The 24,475-nt window shown below is 31.0% G+C and overlaps 1 protein-coding gene across 3 annotated transcripts in view; it reads left to right on the top strand.

Moving 5' to 3' along the window:
- The window catches only part of LOC134720961 (electrogenic sodium bicarbonate cotransporter 1-like), a 30,331-nt gene that overhangs the window by 1,765 nt on the left and 4,091 nt on the right, over positions 1-24,475 (top strand). Inside the window, exons 2-19 of one of the 3 annotated variants that reach the window (XM_063583585.1) lie at positions 235-316; positions 5,632-5,727; positions 8,905-9,034; positions 10,642-10,802; positions 11,932-12,093; positions 12,636-12,736; positions 14,644-14,889; positions 16,274-16,420; positions 16,699-16,787; positions 17,125-17,299; positions 17,771-17,904; positions 18,622-19,147; positions 19,597-19,710; positions 19,884-20,048; positions 20,808-20,986; positions 21,443-21,515; positions 21,851-21,919; positions 22,281-22,607. In XM_063583585.1, the coding sequence (XP_063439655.1) occupies positions 5,667-5,727; positions 8,905-9,034; positions 10,642-10,802; positions 11,932-12,093; positions 12,636-12,736; positions 14,644-14,889; positions 16,274-16,420; positions 16,699-16,787; positions 17,125-17,299; positions 17,771-17,904; positions 18,622-19,147; positions 19,597-19,710; positions 19,884-20,048; positions 20,808-20,986; positions 21,443-21,515; positions 21,851-21,919; positions 22,281-22,607 (2,859 nt within the window). In that variant the 5' untranslated portion in view covers positions 235-316; positions 5,632-5,666. Of the gene's footprint in view, positions 1-234; positions 317-2,317; positions 2,496-5,307; positions 5,728-8,904; positions 9,035-10,641; positions 10,803-11,931; positions 12,094-12,635; positions 12,737-14,643; positions 14,890-16,273; positions 16,421-16,698; positions 16,788-17,124; positions 17,300-17,770; positions 17,905-18,621; positions 19,148-19,596; positions 19,711-19,883; positions 20,049-20,807; positions 20,987-21,442; positions 21,516-21,850; positions 21,920-22,280; positions 22,608-24,475 lie in introns of those variants that run through there. The other 2 variants (XM_063583584.1, XM_063583583.1) reach the window with 2 other exon arrangements.

The raw sequence follows: 24,475 nt of genomic DNA, 5'->3' as shown, positions 1-24,475 counted from the left end.
TAGTATCTATTTTTGGGATATAGTACTGTTGTAATAATTTGCAATCTATAAAATATGCTTTAAAGCCATTGAGATAATTGAAATTATTTTGGGATTTACTAAATAAGAGCATAAACAATAATGAGTTCCATATAATCGATAAAAGTTATAAAAGTGAACGTCACACAATTTACTTCCATTAAACGTCCATAAAAAAATCTTTTTTCTTGAGGATCAATTATATTTGAATTGTAGTATTCCTGATGTTATATGCGGAAGCTAAGCTAATTGTATGGTAGCAGCAGCGAAAGGACACTTCACCAAGCTGAAATATCAGGTACTGATATTTATTTATTCATTCATGATTGAGAATAGTTTATTTTTTCCCAGATTATCCTAAGAATAGAATTAATTATTTAACGTAGACACACCATACATTCGAAAATCAACTGAAAATAGCTTGTTTTCAAGTTAGCAACATACAAGACGTCCTTGTTTATTACAGTTGTTCATGTAATAAGCATATTCATATATGCACTGGGGTTCTGAAGGAATAACTGCGATTCTACTCTCCGGAGGAAGGTGATTAAAACTGGTTCTCTGTAACCATTTATTTCTCCAGGGAAATTGCATTTGTTCAATTAAAATTGCCATTGTTTTAAAGAAATAAATTCACACATGCGCAGTTTATGTAAATAAATAATTGCAAATAAGGTAAAATATACAGATAATTTATCATAATGTATTATATATATCCATGTATTTATCACCCGGAACATACAACATTGCATAGGACACATAGGCAATAACATTTCAAATTATTCACGCACCCAATGAAACATTTACCACAAGGCGTTATACAAACAATATTATGCACTATAATACGAAGACCACATCAACGCTTCAGTTGTAAAAACACATTTGACAAAATCTGACTACACATAATCGGTAAATCACTCCTCTGGATTTATTGGACATATTATAAATTCAATTCAATTCCATATTTTATTGCCACTAAAAACTATTATAATAAGGTTTGTGAGAAGCAATCAAATTAAGATAATCAAATACAATAAAATAGCTCTTAAATGTTTACAAATAATTGAACACGTGACAAAGTCAACAATAAAAAATGCTAGTCTCTCGATCTCAGTTCCAAGGACTGTTTTATGAAGGAAGCTTATTTTAAATCGACAGTGAGATTTAAGGTGGTATGGGAGTCTAAAATAAAAATGATAGAATTTGTTCATACTTTGTCAAAATGTAGTATCTATTGATACATGTTAAAAAATATTATAAAAATGATAGGTCACCGCGCATTTTCTCAAGCTACAGGTGTGACAAAATGACAAATTTTGTATGGACTATACAGGAAAAAACAACATTTTGTGAATAGAAACTAAAGAAAATGATAGAATTGTAAAATAAATTAGGAAAAGATTGCTTTCAGACAATGCTTTGAGAATATCAAGAGAAAAGATAGGGTCACCGTACGTTTTTTCCGGCTAAAAGATAAAATAGGAAAATTTCATGTAGAGTCCTTCAGAAAATGCACTGTTTTAGAGTTACCTCCCCTTAAATTGCCAATTTGAAAATATTCAAAAACAACCAAAAATAATCTACACTTGTAAACATATTAATATTTCTAAGTTATATTCTTATAAATTGGTTCCTTTTAAATGAAAATTCACATTAAATATCTGCATTCCCGCATAAAATTTTGCTAACTTGATAGAAAATATGGACCTTAGATTCTCTGTTTTTTACAATCCAAGATGGCGAAAGACACCCATACCACCTTAAGAGGTCAAGTATTCACTTAAGTTGATTTGTTAAGTCTACTACTATATTGTCAAGAAATTTTGTTAACTGTTATAGTCTGCATATCTTTAAAATTATTCTCTGGATGATTTATACTTTTGATAAGCAGAAAAAAGCAAAATAACAAACATACAGAACTCTGAGGAAAATTGTAAACGGAAAGACCATTAGCAAATGGCAAATTCAAAAGCTTAAATTCACATCATACGAATGGATAATATCTGTCATATTCCTTACGTGATAAAATAGTTTTCTTATGTAAAAAATGGTGCATTAAACCTTGGAAAGAATTAGATAAACTTCTCACTTGTATGACCGTCGCAAAAGAATGCATTATATTGACAACGATGTAACAATGTGTTCCTGTCGCATTGGTTTTTGGATTTGTCTTATTCATGTATGGTATTGTTTTTACCATATTTTTAATACTTCTTTATTAAGAAATTATTTTGATAGAATCAAGTTCTATACCAAGTATAAGTTTATATTTTACCCTCTTTACGATAATGGTATTTGTTCAAGGTTTCGTTTGACTACAAGGTAAATGCCTTGTTTATTTTTATTGATTGTTATCTGTACCTGAAAGGTTATATTTTTGACTTTGCATATTTTTGGTAGGTATAATAAGGTATTTTGATAGTGGCCGACGCCAGGATTACCTTTATGCAAGTTGAAAACTACGTACTAATGTTCAGGTAAGTCATCTATTATTAACTTGGACTTGTTCTGACTGTTTTGTCTGGCTGTTTTGCTCAACTATTCCCATGTATCTGATGCTCATCTAAAATATACATTTTTGGCTGTTTATTTTAGTAAAATCGATTGAAAATATTTTGCAAAAATAACTTTTGTTCAGGTATTTCATTGATGCATTCATCATTTTTCATTTCGACGCACTCAAACTGTTTGGTCTGGCCTTTTTTTGCTTAAGTATGCGTTTATGTCTGAAATTCATAAATGCACATTTATTGTTATTCTGTTATATTTTATAGATATTTTTTTTCTTCAAAAATTACTCATGAGCAATTTTTAAAAACAGGATTTAAATGATTAAGAGCACTTTGTTCCTGATATTGACTTTCAATAATAAGCAGAACTAATCGATATTGATTTTTTGGTCTACATATATATCGCTTTCAACGGATATCGTTTTGTTTCATAGTCTTAGCCTCAATAAACAAATCAATTTTAAAAAATATCATATATTTTTGATTTTCTCAGGTGAATATATTTACTTCGGTTATTGCGCCATTTGTTTACTGAGATAAAATTCATAATTTTATAGGTAACTGTGTGGCCTTTGATTACATGTATCTGTTGTTTTGGTCCTGGAAGAATGTTCTTTATTTATCACATATGGACGGTTTTCTCCTGTTTCGACCATTTATGTCGGTCATAATTTCCATTCGCATTTATTTATCTATATACACCTTTGGTATATTTGATTTGGCATCGGTATGTATATATCACTTTTCAACACTAAAGGCTAATCTATTTATCAAAGTCGCTTGTTAGATCAATATACTTTTTAATTGAAGTTAATGTTGCTGAACAACTGCATATTAAGAAATCTTGAGTTTTCCTGTATTCAACTTTCTATTATTGGAAAATGACAAAACACCTTTCGCCAAGGTGGTGTCGTTTATACATATTTGTTTGTTTTTATAGTGATTGAGATTATAACACAATATTGACTGCTGTACCCCTATTTTTGTAATTTTCATCTATTATATTTGTTTGTTTTGTTCATACATATTTGTCAATATAATGGAATTTTATGCGACTGTCATTCAAGTGAGGTGCTTAGCTAAATATCAAACCAGGGTAAATGCATCATTTTCTATATAAGAACAAAGAAGACAGAACTATGACAGTTGTTATTATCCATTTGAGCTTTTGATATTGCCGTTTGATTAGAGACTTTCCGTTATTGAATTTTCTTCGACATTCAGTATTTTTATTATTTCACTTTTTATGTATCTGAATATGACAAGTATGGTCTTAACTCAAACAATTCACACAAAGCTATGAGAAAGAACGACATATTCAAAATCTACGGTCTCCATATTGCCTTTGTTGATAATAGTACAATGAACTTTTATCTGGTCTAGATCTCATATGTCTACAGCTATGTACTTTCACATTGACCGGGTTTTCAATGTATACTTATATCTGTGACAGATGATGATTTCCTTGTTAAATTATCTTGTTCTACTTCATTCCATATTTTAATTGATGCCTATTGTATACTTGCACTTGGTTGACTTTTACTGAACGTCACTATTTTCTGTATATTCAGCATGCTGACACGTCATATACAATTACAATTTCGTATCAAGCATCTGTCCTACCTATTGTAATTTATTTTTATTAAAGTCCTGAAATTTTGTAAAATTCTTAACAATATTCCTATGGTCAGATCAACACAAGCAATATTTTTGGTAAACATATATGGATATCAGTGTTAAATATTGTACGCAACAAAATATTGCAATTGTGGCATATAAACGTTATTTAAGTTTATGCTTCTTTTATTCATCTCCATACTCTCACTCATATGCTAATAAAGAAAAAAAACATATTGACTAATGAATGCAGACCAAATTAAAAGTTCAACGTCTTGACGAATATAATGGTTCAGTACAATTTTTGCTCCTGTTAGTTTTCAGATATAAAATCTTAGTTACATATCTTACCTTTACTACAGTCAAACCTGCTTTAGCATGTTTAGAGACCACCTGTATTGAGCAAAAACACGTGTGAAAAGATCACATATTTTAGATCCCTCGGTGGTATATTTCATATCAATTGGACCTGTATTAAAAGACCACATGCCTTAAAAGACATGTCTTAAAAAACCACCTGTCTTAAGAGACCACTTTTTGGCTATCCCTTAATAGGTCTCTTAAAACAGGTTTGACTGTTTTTTATTTTTTTTTATTTTAGAGGAATGTAATTAACTCTTTTTTGGACTGGATCAAGCTATGTTGTCAACATGTATATTTCAACAGTTTTTATCGTTTTATGTTCCCTTGTTATCCGCCATCATTTGACCTGAAACATGTACAGATGCATGTTCCTTAATTTGTACATGCTTCAATACCAGTTTTATAAAGTTTTTTTTACATATTTAACGAGTATTACATTACAAAGTCAATTGTAAAAGGGTTTGATAAGTTCCATATGCTTAAAAATGAAATAAACAGAAAATGAAAAGTGAGGTTTCATGTATTTCAATAATTTATAACACTATTCTGGAATATTGTTTTATATTGAGAATATTTTAATGCAAGTGCACCGTGTGTACATATAATACGTAACCTTGACACGTTTTTCATCTCCTTCGAATTTCTATACATTACAACATTTTTACGTATTATCATTGGTAGTTGCACTTGACGTCCTATTTAAATATTATGTACCATATGTATTTTTGCTGAATGTTAGTATTATTGGATTTAATAATAGTATTTGTGAAATACCCGGATTTGATATAAATACAATTATATACTTGTTTGCATGGTTTAGTGATCAACATTTGAGGTAAGTTATATGTTTTGGTTAGCAGTCACTTACTTTTAATTAGCAAAAATATAATGTTTTCATTTTGAAACCGTAACCAAATTTTGTTTCACGATAGAGATGTTCCTGAAAAATCATAGATCCCAAAATAGATAATCCAACATAATAATCATAATTGAAATGCCTTCTCTTTTCCAAAAACAAATACGAAAAATCTGTTCCCCATATCCCTACAATCTATTTTAAAATACGTTGCATTTAACAAGTTCGATGTATCGATCATAAAAAAAATATATGTTTTATTTTTAGATAAAACAAACTTCATGATATAGACAAGCGTCAGTATGAGACGTTCATCAAGGTCTGATGGTTCGCCGGCAGGTGACGCCATAAGTCACAGAGAACGTAAGTACATCCTTTGTCATCTTCTATAGTAACAGTAGTGTAGTACATTTTTTTGAAAATCTTATTTTTGTAACTGGTCATGGTGTATGAGTACTAAGTTGACAAAAATTAACAAGTGGAAGTAAAATTGAAAATGTGAATGAAAAAAAAATCGTTTTCACTATATTACCTTTTTTTACTATTTTTTTCATAAACTTCAGTGTAGCATAGGACGTGTAATAAAAAGAGGCAGAACATACCAAGTACACGTTCAATATTCCCAAGTCGAAGACTAGCAAAGCCATATAAAAAAAAAAACCAAACCCACTCATAGTAAAATTGAGAAAGGAGATGGGGAATGTGTCAAAGCGACAACAACCCGACCATAGAGCAGACAACAGCCGAGAAACTCCCGCACCCGTAGGCATCCTTCAGCTGGCCCATCATAAGTACTTTAAGCAGGAACCAAGTAAAACTCTTACCAGTAATAATGTCATTTACAACTCTAGCAATAAACTTAGGTTGATTTTCTTTCTTTCTTTAGATTATTCTTACTAGAACTCTCACATTTGAAATGCAAGTGTTTGTAATGTGGACATACTTAAAAACCTTTAAACATTTGAAAACCCCAATCAAGCGTCATTTTGTAGTTATTTTTTCATGTTATCACATCCTAACCATTCCGCCACCATTCATCATACTGATTTTATTTTCTGAGATAATAAATGATCTCGTTTTTACATGTTAACAAGATTTTTTAAAGAGTGAAACAAGAAGAAAAAGAAATTGAAGAAGAAACCACTTTGCTAATTAAATTGATTTTAAAGTCTCACGTAGAAAAGTAAATTAAACTCAATCTAAAGTGGAGATACGATAAGGCCACTAATTGGCCCTGGCATTACAACACAGCGTTAAAGCTTTTAAAGTCGATGTTATTTTGTTAATGAATCAATTAGAAGAAATAGTTTCGTCACTTTGGAAAAAAAATGATAGTTTTTTGAAGCCGCTGTGTCACCACTCATAAACATGTTAAAAGTTACGTATCGGATAAAAAAAGAGTAATTTTTGCATATAAATTTGGGTTATATCAAATATATATGCGCAACAGACTAACCCAGAAAAAACGATATTGCATTCACATCAATATCTTGGCTGTATAAAATATTTATACCGATTAGACGAATAAAAAATTGGACAATTTTGGTAGTTGTTTACTTAGTAATCGTTTTAGCGTAGAACACAAGAAATTTGAAGGATACGAACAAAAAGATACGGAAAATTTCAAATATATTATTTACTGATAACAAACATGTCTTGTGCACGTATAAATATAGTTTTTAATCTGTTTTTGAAATTCAAAGGACTAAATATTGACCTTATCACATATTGCCTTTGATAATATAAGTTCTTTCTAGCAAGGACGTCGGGTCATGCTAGTTCGTATTATATAGATAACGGTGTAAACACTTGCCCTTTTTTTGTGAATATTTGATAGTCCAACGTTGATACAAGGTTGTTGAAATTGTTGCAAAACCAGTCAACAGTTAAAGCTTTGAAGCCTCATTTGAAAATTTCCATAACAATCTAATTTTTCAATACGTTAATGCTGAAACTGAAAAGAGATAAAATCATTTATATTGTCTAAATAAGCACATGGCGTATAAAACTAAAGGAGGAGATTGGAAATTTTGGTCTAACACTACAGTGAATTCGTTATGTTTTATTGTTTGATCTGACATTTGTTAAACAATTTGTAGACTTGTATCCAAGATTTTCTTTTATGCATAGTTATACAAAAGCTACAATACTGATATAAAACATCACCGAAGATACCAGCCTATTAATTCTATACACATGACGCGTCCTTTCGTATACTGAAAGCGCATCAGTGGTGCTTGAATCTGGCCAGTTGGAAGGGCACAACAAACACAAATTTAACTAAGGAGAAGGGCATTGAAAACAAATCTGCGATAAGTTGAGCCATTACACCTAATGTTAATTATGCCTAGAGTGAGAATACCTATAGTGTTTCGAATAATTGAAAATATAGTGAACAGAAGGTTTACTTATATTGAACTAATCATTGGTTTTTAATGTCATCATTTTAGTGCTGAGTACTGGGTATTATTTTTAAATATAATTCGAAGAAGAACAATAAACACAGATTTTGATTATACATGACACACGAAATACAAAAAAATATACAGTTGTAAAGATTTTGATACTGTAAAGACCGAAAGCGGTATATTGCATAAATAAGTACATAACATATTGCATAACTAACGTAAATGTGTATGTATCCCCACAAGTACATTTAGATAAGAACCAACTCTAAGTAAGAATTTCCCCTCTGTTGATACACGGAGAAAAACCTAGCGTCATATATGTATAAAACAAACATCAAATGAAGGAAATACAATCATGCAAAGTGCCTTTTACCTTTTTTTTGTAATCAATTAATTGAAAATTAAAGTAGAATGTGACAAATGATTTACTTTAATGAGACATACACTCACATAACACACAATAAAAAATCATCTAGAGACCAAAACATTGTATATTTCGTTGTTTTGAGCATGTCAATCTGACGACTTTTATGATGCACTGCCCCTATGTAATGGTCCGGTGACTTTTAGTTAATTATCAATTTTCAATGAAAAGTTTTTTGCCTTAGTTTTATGCTAAGATAGGAACTACAATAGACAATGCCAGGTGCGGGAATTTCTCGCTGCATTGAAGACCTATTGGTGACCTTCTGCTGTTGTCTTTTCTATGGTCGGGTTGTTGTCTCTTTGACACATTCCCCATTTCCATTCTCAATTTTAAATGATATTTTTTTTATCAACTTACATAACTTTCTGTACATTTTAGTTTGTTGACAATTTATATGCCCTCCCCCTAGTCCAGCGACTTCAGATTTTTGCTGTCCATTAGATGGTATGTTTCTGAATTTTATGCGGACAGACGAGACATATCTATCTGCGTCATCAGTTTATTGTTTAAATCATTCAGAGTACAACCGAATACTTTTATTCGGTAAATTTCTATGAGAAAATCGTTCATTTAGAGACTTGTCTGCAGCCATCAGGAACAGCAGGATAAAACAGCCTCTTATAAATGATGTTAAGATATTTTAGAAGTTTTATATGAATTGTTACTTTCGTCATGTAAATAACTTGAATGTATGATTTCTTGTAGATATTCGAAACATAACAGGATTAGTTCTAGATCTAATCACCGAAAATGATGAGGAAACGCCAGTGGTTTTTTGTCAGTTGGATACATTGACAATGAAGGACCAGGAGGTGATATGGATGGAATCAGCAAGGTAAAGTGATTAGAAAAAAAAACGTATTTTTCAGTGATGTTTAAAACAAGTGTATTCTGGTCACTTTAATTTACGCATGTCAGGCTTTTTGTCGAGCCTTCGACTTTTGTCGAAAAAGCGAGACTAAGCGATCCTACATTCCGTCTTTAACCACAGAGTGAATATTTGTGGACGCCGCCGACGACACCGACGACGACGTCCACAAATATTCACTCTGTGGTTAAAGTTTTTGAAATTTTAATAACTTTCTTAAACTATACTGAATTACTTCCAAACGTGGAAAGAAGCTTGTTTAATATGATCATAAAATAGTATCCAGAAGTAAATTTTGTAAAAATAAAATTCCATTTTTTCCGTATTTCACTTATAAATGGACTTAGTTTTTCTGCGGGAAACATTACATTCACTCTGTATAATAACTTTCTTAAACTATCCTGGGTTTGTACCAAACATGGAAAGAAGCTTGTTTATGATCAAAAGATAATATACAGAGGTAAATTTTGTAAAAAAATAAATCCGTTTTTTCCGTATTTTACTTTTAAATGGTATTAGATTTTCTGCTTTTTTTTAGGAAACAACACATTCACTCTGTGGTTAAATTTAAAAAAAAATTAATAACTTTCTTATACTACTTTAATTTGTACCAACCTTAGACAGAAGCTTGTTTATTATAAAAAGCTAGTATTTAGAAGGATATTTTGTTAATATTTTGCACCTGTGTATCTGTATTTTACTTATAAATGGACTCAGTTTTTCTTCCAGTTAACATTACATACAGTCTGCAGTTAAAGTTTTTAAACATTTATTAGATTCATAAACTATCCTGGATTTTTACCAAACCTGGACAGAAGCTTCTTACACTCAAAAGATAGTATCAAGAGAAAATTTTTATTGATGTTTTTCCTCATTTTTATTGAGTCTGTGATTTTCAGCAAAAGTAGGCGAGACACTGGGTTCCGCGGAACCCTTACAAATTTTTTAACACTGTACATCTTGTCAATCGTATTTTTTCTATATTTTCTATATTCATTATTTTGCTGAAGATTGGAAAAGGACGATAGACTGAGAACTCACGAAATTTTTCAAACCCATATACATTTTGTACAGACTTGGTTGTTCTAAGTCAGAAACGCCCTGTCTTTTGTTATCATTACTTAATTTGTTTTGATAATTTTAGATTGTTTTGTTCAATTTAGTCACACATTAATGTCTATATATTTAGTAGTTTTGGAGCATACTGATAATCGTTGAAAGTAATACATAACGTCAATGTGTCTGATTGTGGTCTTTAAGTTTTTTTTGTTTTCAGTTGGTCTTTAGTAGACACACCTCTTTTGCCGTATCTTTGAAATATAAACTACAAGAACATTGACGATAACCTTTTTGTTATAAATTATTATTACTAAACATGATAATTTCATATTTGGCCAGCAATTTGGCAATGATGAGTAGGTCTTTGATTTTTCACAAATGACAAAGAAGTAAAATTTTGTATAGATACTTGAACCATTCTTGACCTTCTATGTTCCAAGCACTTAGTTTGCTATCATGAAAAACGTACGTATCATGGGAATAGAACTACGACACTTGAACACTTACTATTTTAGATGGGTAAAATATGAAGAGGATGTTGAAGAGAATGGAAAACGTTGGTCGAAACCTCACGTAGCATCTGTAACACTACATTATGTTCTTGAATTAAAGACACAGATGTCAACTGGTGCAATAATTCTTGAGGCCGATGTCAGAAGTTTACCACAGTTAGCTGGTAAGTGGATCTCAGTTTAAGGGGGCTCGCGGGTCTAAATCATTTTTTTTATTTAATATAAGATTTTGCTATATTTTTCTACAAATGAACTTTATCTTATGCTTAGTAGAAAAAAGAAATAAAAATATGGGGTCACCGTTCATTTACGCTCACAATCTGCCTTTGAAAGAAACATACATTTTTGTTAATGTCCTTTTTTTCTGTTGAACTAATAGGAGAAAAAGCAGTAATATCGAAATTAAAAAAGAACTAAATAACAGAAATCGCTTAAATTGTACAATTATTTAGTTTTTGTACAGCTTATTCGAAAACGACAATAAAAAGTATAGGTCACCGATGAGTTAAAAAAGTTCAATTTTAATGCCAAAAAACGGCATTTTTACACCAAAGGGAGATAATTTGGAGCTTTTTCAATGATATCTACATTTTAAAAGTCACCTTGGGCCGACACGAATCGATTTTTTGGAATGATTTTTGTACCAAGTGTTAAAGTAAAAACTACTAAAGGTAATTTATAAAATTTGTATTGAAAAATAAATGTTTATTTTTTTTCTGAAAATCTTATACCCGCGAGCCTCCTTAAGCGAGATCATTTTTAGATCAATCAGTAGAACATAACTTTTCAAAAGGGCATTTCTTTGGTAAATATCTACTAATAGTAATTGCTTCTTATGAATACACGAAACATCATGTTTTTAATTCAATTGACATCGCATATATTTTAAGCCTACATTAAAATGATTTCCATTGATTCTTTCTTTTAAAAAATATATATTGGAATTATATATCAAACAATAATCAACTTGTACTGTTCGCAACTTCAAAACAAGAGAAATCAGAGAAATATAGATGCCAACACTGCAACTAAAGTGTTACGATATTTCTCCACAAAGACATTCCAATTTGGATATTTAAAGCGTGAGGCTTGCCAAGCTTTTTAAATAATCAAAATGTGCCAGTAACAATTATTGAAACTGTTATGTTTGGTCAGAATATTCATTAGTAAACGACGATGTTTAGCTTATTTCTTTTCAAAGTGATAGCGATTTTATGATGTTGATTTTACAAAGAGATGAATTTTTAAAGTTTTGAATGTTTTGTAAATAAAAGTGTGTTTCAATGTTTACAGATCTGATATGTGAAGAACTATCAAAAATGAAAACCATCACGAATAACATGAACCAAAAAATAAGATCAACGTTATTAGCACGCCACGATCATCATCAAAAACGTAAATACAGAGATAAGAAGATGAATTCCAATATCATAACACAATGCAAGATGCCAAAAAGTAAGTGAAAATCGGTAATATCATTAAACTACAGATTATGTGTTCTGGCATACGAAATACAATCTGTGTTTTCTCAATGTATTATGAGAGATTTAACACTGTTGCAATCATTAAAAAATATCAACGTTAGCATAAAAATCAATCAACAAAATTATACAAAGCGAAAATGTAAAACAATTTAATAGCACTAAAACTGTAGAATTGTAATAGTTGTAGAATTGTCTTGATATACCGTTTTGTCTGTTAACATTGACATACTTCTAGAGACTTTTTGTCTTTTCGTCGTTTTTCGTATTTCAACCAATGAGTTGTAGGGGTTTTGTCGACTAATGCGTTTTCAATGGTCTCCTTTTTGCGTCCCCATACTACCCGATGAATATAATTAAGAAATGTGCTCTGTATTTAATGTAATTAATGATTCTGCTTAATAAAACTTAACCAAAAAATATCTGCACATGCAGATGAACAAACAACTTTTAAGAATATTTTTTTCTCATTTTAATCACAATCTTGATTAATTATATTTTAATTTTATATCCTAGCCACAAGTCATGCAGAATTTTTAGGAATAAGACTTCGACATAAAGAAGACGGTAATGACGTGTCCAATAGTGATTTTCAAGATTCGTCTCCTCTAGTTAAAGTAAGTTTTTGTATACAAATAATTTGATATTTGTTTTTGTATACAAATAATTTTATATTTGTTTTTGTATACAAATAATTTGATATTTGTTTTTGTATACAAATAATTTGATATTTGTTTTTGTATACAAATAATTTAATATTTGTTTTTGCTTTCCTGATGTCATTCTTTTAAATCATGCATGTTGGTAATGGCATGAATGTCAGGTTGGTTTCTATTTTTAATATTGGTGACTTATGGTTAAAAACTTCTTACAAGACTGCAAGAAATACTTCAAGTTTATCTATATCTAAATTATATAACAAGTTTGCTTTAACTAAAAGATATACATATCAGTTTTTGTTTTTTGTATCGTTTAGTTTTAAAGTACTTCGAGCTTTTATAAGTAACAATGACATGCCATTTTTTAAACCGATATTATTTCTGTTAATAGTTAAGTTAAACACAATTAATGCATACACTCCAATATTTAGATATTATATTAGTAATCAAGAAACAAGTAAAGACAGTTGACCAAGCTCTTATATTTAAAAACAGTCGAACACATTGATTTAAAAAAAGATTCATAAACATCTTCAATCAATATTCAAAAGACTTTAACACGCTTTCAGATTTTTGATAAGCATATTAAACTGCAGTCTGTCCTAGATTTACCTGTTAGAAAAAATATCTTTACAAATGTTTATTGTCGGTAAATTAGGGCAATAGTTATAATAGTAGTAAACCGATTATTAAATGACATAAATCGGTTGATTATTTTCAAATCAAGGTAACAAACCGAAACTGATAGAATTGCAAGTCACTGAATGTAGTTGTTAGTAGTGCATATGTGTCAATATAGATGAAAAGATTTAATATATTACGCAGACTAGTCTCTTGAAGTACATGTATTCTTAGTCTCAAGTAATATATTGTGATACATGAAATACAAACACTCACTAAAATTTAAAAAAAAACATGAAACCAACGATAAATGTATATCTGAATGTGAAATTCAAGAATTGCGTAAAATGCATTTAGTTGTTTTTTGTTTATAAGAAGATTCTGTACGAGTTCTGTTTCATATAATAATATGACCCATTTTTTGGCGTGCCAGTCGAGTTAGTCAACTTTACAACCTAAATAATAAACCTGTCGGAAATTTCTATTACAAAGCCTTTTAACTTCTTTCCTTATTTTGCAGTTCTGAACACGTGCGACTGGCGTACAAACGTATTGAATCTAGTTTCTCTGATGAGTTCATCTACGCTCTTCACAGTTGTGCAATTGTGTTTTCTTTTCTTTGACGTCTTTTTAAGTTTTGTAAAAATATGTTTTTTATGATTATCTGTTTAACGAATATCTGATTTATTTACCCTCTTTGAATTTATACTGGCATTAAAAAAGAAACATGCTAGAATGTCAACGATTTCTGAAGAGATCTGATATCTGTAGCATGCATCAATATGTTGTGTAAACTATACTGAGATTCTGCCATACATATGACAAAATCATAAGATACCAAATACTGGAAGTTCTAAGAACAACACACTGTTGTCAAAATTAGTCCACACACAAATAATAGAGCTAAATCTCAATTCATAGGCAGTTGATAAGAGGACTAGAGGTAGTAAGCAAATCCACAAGCACTCCTATAGATCTATCAGCAGTCGAAAATGAATTACAGTAAAAGATCAATAATATGAAAAAAGTTGTTTACATTAAATTAACACATTGATTTTTACCATGTTTTTACAAGAGTGCTTGGAAGAGACGAGATATCAATTAAGATGTATTATTTAAAATACTGCCGAACTTAATTCAACATTTACTTATCCCATTCATTGTATTCATTATTAAAATAAGAAATTAAGTACATTGTGATATATTCATACTGTTAAATTGATCAAGACATAAACAAATTTCAGCCCAATACACCTTTTGCGAAAAAAATTCCTGAGGGTGCAGAAGTTGCCAATGTGTGGGTTGGGGAATTGGAAGACCTGAAAAAGCCAGTCACAGTCTTTATTCGATTGACTAAACCCAGATTTATTGGTGATTTATCGGAAGTTGCATTACCGACCAGGTTCATTTTCCTTCATCTTACACCGCCATCTGTACCCAGCTATATATTTGAAATAGGAAGAGCCATTTCCAATATGATGGTCGATGAGGTGAGTTGTTAATTATCTCCCTTACACAAATCAAAAACAAAATATCTGTAAATCCTCGTAGGTTAAAAATTTATTATTCATAAAAATAAAATTGAGAATGGAAATGGGGAATGTGTCAAAGAGACAACAACCCGACCAAATAAAAACAACAGCAGAAGGTCACAAACAGGTCTTCAATGTAACGAGAAATTCTCGCACCCGGAGGCGTCCTTCAGCTGGCCCCTAAACAAATATATACTAGTCCAGTGATAATGAACGCCATACTAATTTCCAAATTATATCATGACTGTATTATGTTTTCAATCAAATAAATTGTATTTTATATTTGGTCTTGAGGGTACCTGGATTGCTATAAGTTAAATTAAAGAAACGAATACGATGCACTCTAAGTCACTTATTGATATATTTCAATAAGTTATTCACAACATATCACTTTGAGTTGATTTGAAGTACAGGATCCCTAAGATTCCTCTTCACCAGAAACGACTTATTTTGGTAGGTGCAAATAACTTGTGTCACATGAAAACGAACTTGTGACACGCTTGAGACAACTTCTGCTTTTTGAGTAAAGAAGTTGGCCTTAGTGCTTAAATAGTAAAAGCCAATCAAACTTAATATATGTGACAGATCATAATTGGTCGTTGAATTATCTTCCACCATATAATTTTAAATGTTTTTTATGCGTAAACACCAGACGTTTAAGAGCAGAGTATTTAAACACGACAATATCTTCTTCCTGATACGATCTCTACCTGTTTTCCCAGGGAAAGCTACAAAAGTGCATGCTTTTATAAGATCATTCTTTTATCTTTTGGCGTTATTTTTTCAATGAAATTGATGAATATGCATCTTCAATTTAAGACATATGTTATGTGCATCCATTAAAATACGTCGCTAGTGACAAATGGACGTAAATGTAAAAGGTAAATTATTCTTTTTTTAATCGTTAACAAATTTTTGGTATTTATATTTTTAAGTATTTACCTATCCAAAAATCTTAAGTATATTGTCATAGAAACAACTTTTTGAAACTACCCGACTTGATAATCGTTGCATTCTGCTAATAAAATATTACTAGAATTCAGCTTGATTTCGAACTGTTTATTTATTTATAAACATTATCCTTGATTTATCAAAGGAGTATGTCCAGTAAGACCCCTTTTTGGCCCCTAAATATAACAGTTTTACAAAATTGTTTAAAATATTCTGGTTTTTGCTATTTATTGAAAAGTCGAATGCTTCTGCTATATAAACTTGGGCTGTTTTTGACCATACAATGCACATATATCGGGTACCGAACCAACAGCTTTCTGATCTGAATATTAAAATCATTTTTTGTCTCCTTCGGTTGTAAACTTCAAAATTTATTTTGAATAATTTACAGATTTTCAGTGAGGTTGCATACAAAGCAAAATCACGAGAAGATATAATGCATGGATTTGACGAATATTTAGACCAACTGACAGTTCTTCCCCCTGGTCAATGGGATCCTGATGTCCGCTTAGAACCGCCTAACACAGTACCATCTCAGGTTTGTGAAGCTCATTGTTACTATAATGATACATGTATATAATAATTCTTATCAACTCACCAAATTTTTTTGACCTAGTTGTTGGGTATGGGAATGGTTGAACTTTGTGTAGATGGAAGATGAAATCAGAACGGAAACTTATATATAACTTCATAATGTTATTTAATAATCTGAATCATGGGTGATTTTTGCTATATCATGAAATAAATAGACAATGTTTTAAAAATGATTTGTCATTAAACAGTCTAGATATTTTAGACTTATCTTAAATTATACAGGAAAGACGAAAATTGGTTTCCCAAAAGTCCGACTTGGCGTCTGAAGAGAATGATGATGAAGATGATGATACACTTGTTCGAACGGGGAGGTATATCGATAGTTTGATATAATCAGAGTTTAATTTGTGATATCTATTTTTGCAGTAACATCACAATTTTTATTTTTTACAAAAACAAGGAAAGACAAAGTAAAGTAATATGGTTTTTAATATGGAAAAAAATTTTAATGCTAATAAAATCCGCAAACAAAGCATTTAATGAGTTTCAGAGATGGAATGTGTTATAATTTTGATCAACCACTTTATGTTGTCTGTGTTATACTTTAGACAATAACTTTGTCATTTTTGTAGACGATTTTAATGTCTAATTCAAGATGCAATTTTTGTAGATTATTTGGAGATCTTCTTAAAGATGCCATTTTTGTAGATTATTTGGAGGTCTTATTAAAGATGTAAAACGGAAAGTTCCTTTTTACATCAGTGACTTTAAGGATGGTTTACATATACAGTGTATCGGTGCTATACTATTCATGTATCTAGCTACACTGACACCTAACATTACATTTGGAGCTTTACTGGGTGTGGAAACAGACCAGCATATGGTAAGTTTAAGGAAAAACATTGTTTTGATACGGAAAGTATCTGCTTAAGTTTTAGAACAAGGTTCACTTTGGCGAAATATCGGCTTTCATTACAACTTTATAATGAAAGTGAAAAATCTTCAATTTAGTTCTGAAATGATATCCACTTCATTAATTCTAGGTCAAGCAAATTTCTTCAACAATAGCGCATATATGGTTTCAAAGTCAGCGTATGTTTTGTCTTAGATATTGTCAATCTGTGACAATCTTGTGCATTTTTAGAACATTAAGAATTTCGAAAAACCTTGGCGCATTTACGATCCACCATTTTCTATTTTTCGAACAGTGCAGCCAAACATGGAAACAAAATCTTTGTATCTTTGGAAAATAAATGAATAGTTTGAAGTTATTGGTTTTGAAAACATCATATATCTAAAGAAAATATTAAAAAAATAATTTAAACAGACATTCACATTTTGGTTTCATTTACAGGGAACAATGGAATGTCTTTTAGCTGTAGCATTTGTTAATCTGGCGTTTGCATTATTTGGTGGACAGCCACTTATTATAATGGGTAGTACTGGTCCTGTATTAGTTCTGGAAATAATTATCTACGATATGTGTAGGTATGTGGAATCTACAGCTCAACAGCATTAAACTATCCGATATATTTTACAGATGCAGATTGTAATTGAAAAACATAGAGGATAGGCAAGAAGTCGATCAATCATAATACAAAACAAAACAAACATAGACCAAATCATTAATAAAACCAATTTTAACTTGAGCCCCAATCAATACCATACTTTAACTTAAGTGTTAGATACAAGAGGGAATAGTAGTATACCTATGTTCAAACTTAAAATCAATCTTTGAGTCAGAAAATATGTTGCTTGCGATTTTGACTCAGACAACTCGTGTCGGTTTATTAATTCGTGATAGCAGGGTTTATAAATTTTAATAGTTATGGCATTGAGAAAGCTTAAATTTACACGTTATTCTCCTTAGTTCCTAGTTTGAAATTTATATCGCGTTTGTAGTAAGAAAAAAAATCAAGATGTGACATAAAGTATATAAAGGAAATTTTAGAAAGTAATAGACGATTCAGCTTTTATTATATATACAAATCAAGTTGGCCAATTGGGTACAGCAAATAGTACCAATTGGGTTATCATCTGTTTGTTTGCCGTTTATTTCTTGTTGTAAATTCAAATAATATATGTTTAAAAGTAGCACCAAACAAAGTAAAACACCATTTCTTGTCATGAAAATTGGCAATAATTTTTCTTAGTGACGAAAACAGATTGATGTTTTAATATTAAGTGATAATGTTATACTTTCAGAGAATACGAGTGGGACTTTCTGTCATTCAGATGCATGATAGGTCTATGGTCAGCTGTATTTTTACTGATAATTGTTGCTTTTGATCTGAGTGCATTTGTGCGTTATATAACAAGATTTACAGAAGAAAGTTTTGCTTGCTTAATTGCCATAATTTTCATAGTAGAATCGTTTAAAAAAATATTCTCAATAGCTGGAACACATCTTTATAATACACATCCAGACATACCGTTAGACTATACATGCAACTGTGTTCCTAATAATCAGACAGGAAACATAACAACTGTTAGAACAATGCCAACGTCTATTGTAAATATAAATTCAACGATGAATACAACTATTATTAACTGTAATATTATAAAGAAGGAGGAGTGTGTTGATTTAGGATGTATCTTGGAAGGTTCCGGTTGTGAAACACCAATTTACCATGATAATGTGTTTTTCTTATCTATCATTCTTGGTATTGGAACTTTTACAATTGCATGGGAGCTGGTTAAAATGAAGAAAAGCCCATTCTTCCCGACAATAGTAAGTTTAAATCTATTCAAATCCTCGATGATATTTTCTTCTTCATCACTAAAGTCCGTTTTCATGTTGTAAATAGAATTTGCTCAATTTAAAAAGTACGCGTAAAATTAGAAAAAAAATCAACCGTAATATATTGTTTGAAAATTTCAATTATGTTTTTTTTTTTCTTCAGACCATTTGGAAATAGATAATTTGGCAAACATTTATTTGACTGGAGTATTACATACCGTCATCAGTTGTCTGTTGTCAATTACTGATTTCCTTTGTGAAACCGCATGACAGATTTGAATTTTACCATTTCATACAGATTATTCTATTAAAACATTTGTTTAAGAAAAATTAAGATCTTTAGAGCAGAACTTTCTTTGACACATTCCCAATTTCCATTCTCAATTTTATGTAGTATTCACAGCATTTCGATTGAATATCAATGATATTTCAATTCGTAGGTACGTCAGACTTTAGGAGACTTTGCAGTCTTCATCGCAATTTGTTTGATGGTGCTAGTTGATGTGCTACTGGGAGTTCCAACTCCGAAGCTAAAAGTTCCAGATAAAATACAGGTTTGTTTCCAATGTTTCTTTACTATAAAAGAGTTTAATTAGTTTAAGTTCTGTTACTTGTTTTACAAAAGATCATCATTTAATCAATTTTTGTAAGCTTTCAAAATCAACTTTAAAGTGACTACCTTTAATTACAATATCGCTCCGAGTTTTAACCATCAAATTTATTTTAGCCCTCTGACCCTACACGGCCATGGTTTACAAGCCCATACAGTTCTGCTAATCCCTGGTGGACAATGATAGCTGCATCTCTACCAGCGGTTGTGGCTGTAATACTGATTTTCATGGACCAACAAATTACAGCAGTCATAATCAATAGAAAGGAAAACAAACTCAAGGTTAGATTTCCGTGTCGGTCCTTTCCTTTATTGGTTGAACTGAGGCCTATAAACAACATTGTTGAACGTGAAAATGGTATACTGCTTTTTGGATTCAGTGAGTTTTAGTTACATTACAAAACAAAGGGTTCATTCACTGTGTTTTTCTCTGAATCTCGCAAAAAGCTTTAGAGTGATCTTCAGAAAAATCGAACTGAAACAGTCATTAAGAAAAACGAGGTCACGAGGTGATACAATGGTATACTGCTTTTTGGATTCAGTTAGTTTTAGTTACATTACAAAACAAAGGGTTCATTCACTGTGTTTTTCTCTGAATCTCGCAAAAAGCTTTAGAGTTATCTTCAGAAAAATCGAACTGAAACAGTCATTAAGAAAAACGAGGTCACAGAAGAAAAATCCTGTTATTTAAAATGTGAAGTATGGCAGCCAGCAAGGGCAGCAAACATTTCAGAGCAATTACTTAAGATTTATTCGACCATTGCTTTTCAATTTGTAATATGTTGTTAATTATGACAAAATGGAGATAATGTTTGCTTTTTAATATAGATTCGATAATTGCATAAGAATATGGCTATTTAATCAAGCATTGCAGCGACATAGAGAATAAAAACTCAGCTCCACTCATACTTGCTTTATTTTAAAGTTGAATAGTTATTACCTTGAAAAAAAGAAAACCCTCATTTCTTTTTCGTCCTTTATTGATTTGTATTCACACAAATTATTAACGACAGGAGTTGAACCTTTACTTTTCCCATACAGAAAGGTTGTGGTTACCATTTAGATTTGACAGTAACAACGTTCTGCATTGTGGTATGCTCGTTTTTCGGTCTGCCTTGGTATGTTGCTGCTACAGTCCGATCAATGGCACATGTTAACAGTCTTAAAATGGAATCTGAATGTACTGCACCCGGTGAGAAACCAGTATTCCTTGGTTGTAGGTGTGTACAGATTAAAATTAACCAGAAATAATGTTGCCTCTAAAACGTATAATTATATCTTTACTTATTTATATACATGAATAAAAACAAAAAATTCGAGGAAACAATGTTTATCAGATCCATTTCATACCATATTCGAAAGCAAACAGACATTGTTGCATAATGAATCTTCTCAAATATTAAACTTAACCAGAAGGGTCTACCTAATAAACACCATATTAATAAGGATCACATGCAAGACCAATTCCCTATTAAGAGTGACCCTTCCATTACAAATTTTAATAGGAATCGTATCATCAAACATTTTATTTAGACAGTAATGTTAAATAAAATGTGTGACTGGATTTGTTAACTTGTATTTCGTTAATTAACTTGTCAAATTTGTTCATAACACTTGGTAGCCTGAAGCAATTACAAATACAGTATCTTGATTTTGTAAACATAGATGTTTTGTAGAGAGCAGCGTCTTACTCCTCTGATTGTTGCATTGTTGAATGGATGTTCTGTTTTCATGCCTGCAATATTACAGGTAAGTGCTAAACTAACGTTCAGATTGTATTTGATTTTGTTTGAAGATGAATATCAAGTCAAGTACATGTTTATCGGAAAAATTATGACACCGTAGAAAATCAAAAAGAAAACAGTAAATCTAGATTACTTGTTCATGTTGTTAGTAGCCTTTGCCATATGGGTTTATTACATTTGAAATTAGTCATCCAAACTATCAATTTTTATTATTTTTTGGATCAATGTAGAATTCTTAAAATTTAAATTTGAAACCAATAAATGAATGAAATGAAATAGGTTTTATAATTTGATATAAGTCTTAGTTTTGCTTATCATATTTTTTATTTCTTGTTTCAGCGTGTACCCATGCCTGTTTTATATGGTGTATTTTTATACATGGGAGTATCAGCTCTCAGAGGAATGCAGGTAAACAATTTAGTGAATACATACTGAATAAAAAAAAATAATCAGATCTTCTTACTCCCAATATGCTCATGGTAATAATCCGCGGTGTTGTATCGTCATTAAAAGGGCAAAGAAGGCGAATGCATTCTCAAAAACAGGTAAACATATACAGTGACCCGTTCAACCTTTAAGAGCGTTGAATATGCTACTGTGTTCACATCAACTTGAAATTTAATAGATGAGTGCATATTAATATGTTGCTCTCTCTCTCTCTCTCTCTCTCTCTCTCTCTCTCTCTCTCTCTCTCTCTCATGTAAAACATATTTTGTGCTTAGCTGTTCCATCTTGTTAAAGATTCTGATTCTGCTTTTATTTTTGACAGCTAATGGACCGTATCATGATAATGTTTATGCCTGCAAAATACCAACCAGACCACATGTATCTTCGCCATGTAAGGATCAATCGAGTTCATCTATTTACATTTTTCCAAATTTTATGTTTGGGAATACTATGGGTCATAAAAGCTATAAAAACAATATCTATTGTGTTTCCTGTTATGGTATTGGGTACTTGTTTTGTAAGGAAAGGAATGGAAAGAATATTTACCTCGAACGAACTCAAATGGCTTGACGATATGGACGCAGAAGACAAGATGATGAAGCGGGAAGATGCTGGCGAATTAATTGTTGAAGATGATGATATAGAAGACGTAAGTGTATTCGTTTGTTTGTATTTATTTATAACTTTAGTTTGATATCTGTTTTTTTGTTTTTGAAAATATTCGTATCAAAAATGTAATTGTTTTAATAGCATCATACGATAGAACAAGTTCATCATTATTGTATAATATATTGATATTACCAAAAGAATGAACAGAAACTATCATTGACTGGTGAGTCTTTTGTAGACGAAACGTGCGTCTGGCGTATATACTTAATTTAGTCCTGGTATCTATGATGAGTTTATTTACTCATTCTTTGAGTGTATTCAGTTTATGACAGGCAAACGATTTCAAACTGATTACACCTTCAGATAAAACAAGTCATTACAACACTGCATAATTTGCATTTCCAAGAGTGGCAATTTATCTAAATTCTGGTTTCTGTTTCATATTTTTAACATTGGAATGGTTAAATATATCTCACTTGTGTTGCCTTATTTCTATGAATGAAATTGCATGAGGTATGAACCATGTATTGCAGTAGATGTTTATCTCTTTGGTGCACCAGGTATTAGTCCATTTAAAGTTCATTCCATTTTCACTGTCATGTGTATATGTCTGTGTGTACCTGGAATCATGGTATTTGGTCATCGTTTATATGAACTTTACTATTTGAAATTATGTCTGATCAAAGCTTCTGATTTTGTTTTTGATACACTTGTTTTTCTATCAAATCAAACTGAAACAAAATATTCAACAAGTTCGTTTAAACAAATGTTTGATATGTCATTGCAGGTGCTAATAGTATTTGCTTTAGCTGACCTGGGTCAAAGTTCCAAGTGAACTTTTCTCATCACTTGGCGTCTGTCGTCCGTCGTCGTCTTTTTAACTTTTACAAAAATATTCTCCTCTTAAATCAGAGGGCCAAATATAAACAACAAGCTTGGTTGTAATCGTCATTGGGGTATATTGTTTTCAAAATGAGTTCAATGACCGTGTATGCTAATCACGATTGTCGACACGGCTAAATAAGTGCAACAGTAGTATACCGCTGTTCAAAATTCGTTAATCGATGGACAAAAACATAATCGGGGTAACAAACTAAAACTGAGAGAAACGCATTAAATATAAGAGGATAACAACGACACAACATTCAAATGTAACACACACAGAAAGGTACTAAGCATTAGACAAAATCCGATAAGAATAACAAATATAACATAAAAATCAAATACATGAATTTGGGATAGAAAAGTACCGTGACATAGATATAGGATGATGTGGTGTGAGTGCCAATGAGACAACTTTCCATCCAAATAACAATTTAAAAAAAGAGTAAACCATTATAGGTTAAAGTACGGCCTTCAACACGGAGCCTTGGCTCACACCGAACAGCTATAAAGGGCCCCAAAATTACTAGTGTAAAACCATTCAAACGGGAAAACCAACGGTCTAATCTATATAAACAAAACGAGAAACGAGAAACACGTATATATTACATAAACAAAACATGTCTTATAGTAATGTGAATTCACACTCAAATATAAGAGAAAACAAACGACACAACGGAAATATTGGATCATGGGGGAAAATGTAACATTTGTCCATTTTTTAAAGAATTCTATACATAGACAACGGTTGAAAATTAGCTCCACCTATCGTCTTTTAGCATCAAAACTGCTAGAAAAATTATTGTATGAGATATTGCCCTTGAATAACAGATTTAACAAAATGATCATTCGGGTATTTAGTTGTTTCTGCAAACCCACAAGGTCACCATAGGTAAATATAGAACACATGGGTGAATAATATTTTTTCTATTATCTTGAAATTCGCAATGAAAAGTAAAATATGACAGGAAGCAGAAATATTTTAAATGTTGAGCAATGACCTTCAGATGCAAGTTTTTAAAAAAA

The sequence above is a fragment of the Mytilus trossulus genome, chromosome 6 (assembly GCF_036588685.1).
Source record: "Mytilus trossulus isolate FHL-02 chromosome 6, PNRI_Mtr1.1.1.hap1, whole genome shotgun sequence".
Lineage (NCBI taxonomy): Eukaryota > Metazoa > Mollusca > Bivalvia > Mytilida > Mytilidae > Mytilus > Mytilus trossulus.
Note: the sequence above shows the minus strand (reverse complement) of the source record. Positions and strands in the feature narration are given on the sequence as shown.